Below are 3,499 nucleotides of genomic sequence, written 5' to 3'. Positions count from 1 at the left end.
GGTTTATGAAGAAAAACTTCATACTTGCAGACTTTATACTCGTTTGTATCTTTGCCCAATTTGCACAATCTGGCGTTACGCATTTATTGAAGCTACTGGGCATGGTTAAAAATTAAGACAGCGTAAGCACAATTATTCCATATATTACAGGTTCTGACAAGTAAAGAATTTTCAGAGTCCTGGCACAAATAAGCTACGTATTGATTATCGACCATTTGTGGCATGCCATAACGAGGAAAAATAAAAAAAAAACTAATATGTAGGTTTAAAATTAATAAATACAAATGTATTCTGACAGTGAATGAGATAATTATGCTTTTTATTTGCAAAATTTCTTAACTTTAACACATAATAAGAAAAAAAGTGAATTTTTAAGAAATTTGCGGGATTTCCCGGGATAAGAAAAATTTCCCGGGTTAGAAAAACAACCGGGATCCCGGAACCCCGTTTGAGAAACACTAATGGAAGTATTTGAAATTCTGCCCCTTAAATGTTTTTATGCCGCCTCCCTTACGGTGCCGCTCTCTGTATCATAGCACGTCACGGACCTGTATCCGGTTGCCCCATTGTGGGCCTGGCCGAATCCATAATAGACTTGCTTAAAGAGGCCTTCTTAGTGTCCACAGGGCGGAAAAAATTTTTAAAAAGATACCGAAGAAATAAAGTTTTTTTTTTACAAAAGTATTGATATTTGCTTCGAACCTGCATGTAATAAAATAAATTTACAATCAAATATTATAAACATTTTTTTAATTTATAGAATTTATAACCATTTTTATCAACAGATTTAATGTAAATTAAAATACATATAAAATCAATTTGGGTTTTTATATTGGCTATAATTTGGCTATATCGGACATCTTGTTTTCCCGTAACTACGACAGGTGACGAGCCACGTGAATGGAAGTAATCAGTTTCTAGAAATCGGTGAGTTACCTTTTAACCATTAATATTTATTTTAATATTATTTAAAATGAGAACTCGTAATACAGAAGAAGGAAATGTTGTCATTTAGTAGTTATCAGGACATTCGAATATCGATATTCATGTATGGATAGGAAAACAACCTTTAAGTTAATCACGTGATGCAATGAGATCGATCCATAAGTTCACTTCTATGATAAAACGACTGAATATTCGTTTATTAGATATAACAACGTTTACAAAACATATTAGTTGCATGAACATAAGTTTAACGTGTTCAATCATTTAGCTACGGTATAGCAGAAACCTGTCAGCCTCTGTTTTGGCACAATTGCAAATGTGTATGACACTGTTGGGACCTTAACAGAGCTGTAAGCATGCCCATAGGAGCAAAACAGTCAAAGAAACCATACCTCTATATGTGATCCTTTGCAAATCCCCCTGAAATCAGCCTCTGTTAAGGTTCCAATAGTGTTATTAACATCTGCAATCTTACCCCTATTTTGGGACTCAATTCAAGCTCTGAATGAGATGTTTGGGACTTTACAGAGCTGTAGAGCATATTCATATGAGCAAAAAAGTAAAAGGAACTATACCGCTATATGTGACCCTTTGTGAGATATACCCCCTCACAGTATGTATAATCATTTCATTGCAAGTATTCTATACTGTTTGTGAAAACATAAGATATTAGTGTCTATTGTTTTTTAAAACAATTTGTTGTTTTGCAAATTCCAAATGGATCAGATTTCTGATAGAAAAGAGGATAAATATGAAAAGTTGTGTTTTAATTTTACGTATCAAATTTAATTGTTTAATAAGAACCTAATTTACTTACCTTGTGCACACAAAAAGTCCTTATTGGTTTGATGTCAAGGGATGAACCCCAACACTATTCTCATAGGTCCTTTTGACCTATGAGGATTTTGAAGTTCTCTTGCTAGACTCGAACTTTGTTTCCAGAGCAGCAGTACACTGACAGTTTTTTAATGTTGGTCATCTGGATGATTTATTGAATGTTAATGAAATAATTCTAGTCGTGTTAGTCTTGTAAAATAGGTATTTTGAATAATTGTGCACTTTTAATTTATATTTTTTAACATTATGATATATATATATTTAATCTTTATTTTGTTAGAGTAAAATTATTTGCAGATTTGAAATAAAATGCTTATATGTAAAAATGTGTTTTTTTTTTTTTTTTTTTTTTTTTTTTATAGATTTTATACCAAAAGTTATTTTTAATTTTGAAAATTTTATAATTTCAGTTACCTTAATAAAATCGTCATGCCTCAGAACGAACATATCGAACTTCATCGTAAGCGGTATGGCTACCGACTGGATTATCACGAAAGGAAGAGAAAGAAGGAAGGGCGTCTGCCTCACGAAATGGCAGAAAAGGCAAAGAAATTGCGTGGAATCAAAGCAAAACTGTACAACAGGCAGAGATTTTCTGAAAAAATACAGATGAAGAAAACACTAAAAATGCATGAAGAAAGAAGAACTAAACAGAAAGACCCAGAAAAGGTGGCGGAAGGTGCCGTTCCGGCCTATCTGCTAGACAGAGAGAGGCAGAATCATGCCAAAATTCTTTCAAATATGATCAAACAAAAGAGAAAGGAGAAAGCGGGAAAATGGGAAGTTCCCATTCCAAAAGTTCGCGGCGTCAGCGAGGCAGAAGTATTTAGGGTCTTAAAAACCGGCAAGCGAAAGAAGAAAGCTTGGAAGAGAATGGTAACCAAAGTCTGTTTTGTAGGAGAAGGATTTACGAGAAAGCCTCCAAAATTTGAAAGATTTATTAGACCAATGGGACTTAGGTTCAAAAAGGCACACGTCACGCATCCCGAGTTGAAAGCCACTTTCTATCTTCCCATCATAGGCGTGAAGAAAAATCCAAGCTCCATCGTGTACACGTCATTAGGAGTGATTACAAAGGGAACGATCATCGAAGTGAACATCAGCGAGTTGGGTTTGGTAACGCAGTCGGGTAAAGTAGTCTGGGGTAAATATGCCCAAGTTACAAACAATCCAGAAAATGATGGATGTATTAATGCTGTGTTATTGGTATAAATAAAGCATTTATGCCATAATTATTTTAAATTTATTCTAAATTTTTATATTCTCAAACAAAATTTGATTCTGAGGATGCCACTAAGATAGCCAAAAACATTTGATAAATAAAAAATTGCTTCTGGAACAGTCTAGAACTTGTTAAAATTTACACTTTATTCTAGTTTAAGCTTAGTAACAAAAAAAAACTTAAATATTTGTATATAAATTCTCTCTCAATTTAAATTAATCATCAGTTCTATTGACAATACAAGAAAACCAACCACACTGTTTTAAACAAATTACTTTTGCCTTTTTGGGCTGCAATTTGAAAAAATTGTAGACCTATAAATTCCCACTGTCTTTCCTTAATCTCGAGAACAGAATTATTAGATAGATGAAATCCGAGACCAGATACGGAAACCTTAGGGGCAGGAGGCCCCGAGTGACTATATTCGAACCTCTGGTTTACACCGGAAGTCACGTTACTTCAAGTTTTCCCCCAAAACAGTAATAGATGATTGGC

At 33.8% G+C, this 3,499-nt stretch overlaps 1 protein-coding gene across 2 annotated transcripts; it reads left to right on the top strand.

Moving 5' to 3' along the window:
• Positions 1-818: 818 nt before the first annotated feature.
• Positions 819-3,128, top strand: LOC111623777 (ribosome biogenesis protein NSA2 homolog). 2 transcript variants are annotated; one of them, XM_023366480.1, is made up of 2 exons: positions 819-927; positions 2,193-3,128. In XM_023366480.1, exon 2 carries the CDS (start codon positions 2,212-2,214, stop codon positions 2,992-2,994), a length of 783 nt encoding a protein of 260 aa, XP_023222248.1. In that variant the 5' UTR covers positions 819-927; positions 2,193-2,211; the 3' UTR covers positions 2,995-3,128. The 2 variants fall into 2 exon arrangements, with proteins under 2 accessions (XP_023222248.1, XP_023222249.1); XM_023366481.1 differs by lacking the exon at positions 819-927 and adding an exon at positions 1,841-1,983.
• The last annotated feature ends 371 nt before the right edge of the window (positions 3,129-3,499 follow it).

Source organism: Centruroides sculpturatus, unplaced genomic scaffold, assembly GCF_000671375.1.
Source record: "Centruroides sculpturatus isolate CEXI.00-Female unplaced genomic scaffold, Cexi_2.0 scaffold120, whole genome shotgun sequence".
In the NCBI taxonomy this organism is placed as follows: Eukaryota; Metazoa; Arthropoda; class Arachnida; order Scorpiones; family Buthidae; genus Centruroides; species Centruroides sculpturatus.
Note: the sequence above shows the minus strand (reverse complement) of the source record. Positions and strands in the feature narration are given on the sequence as shown.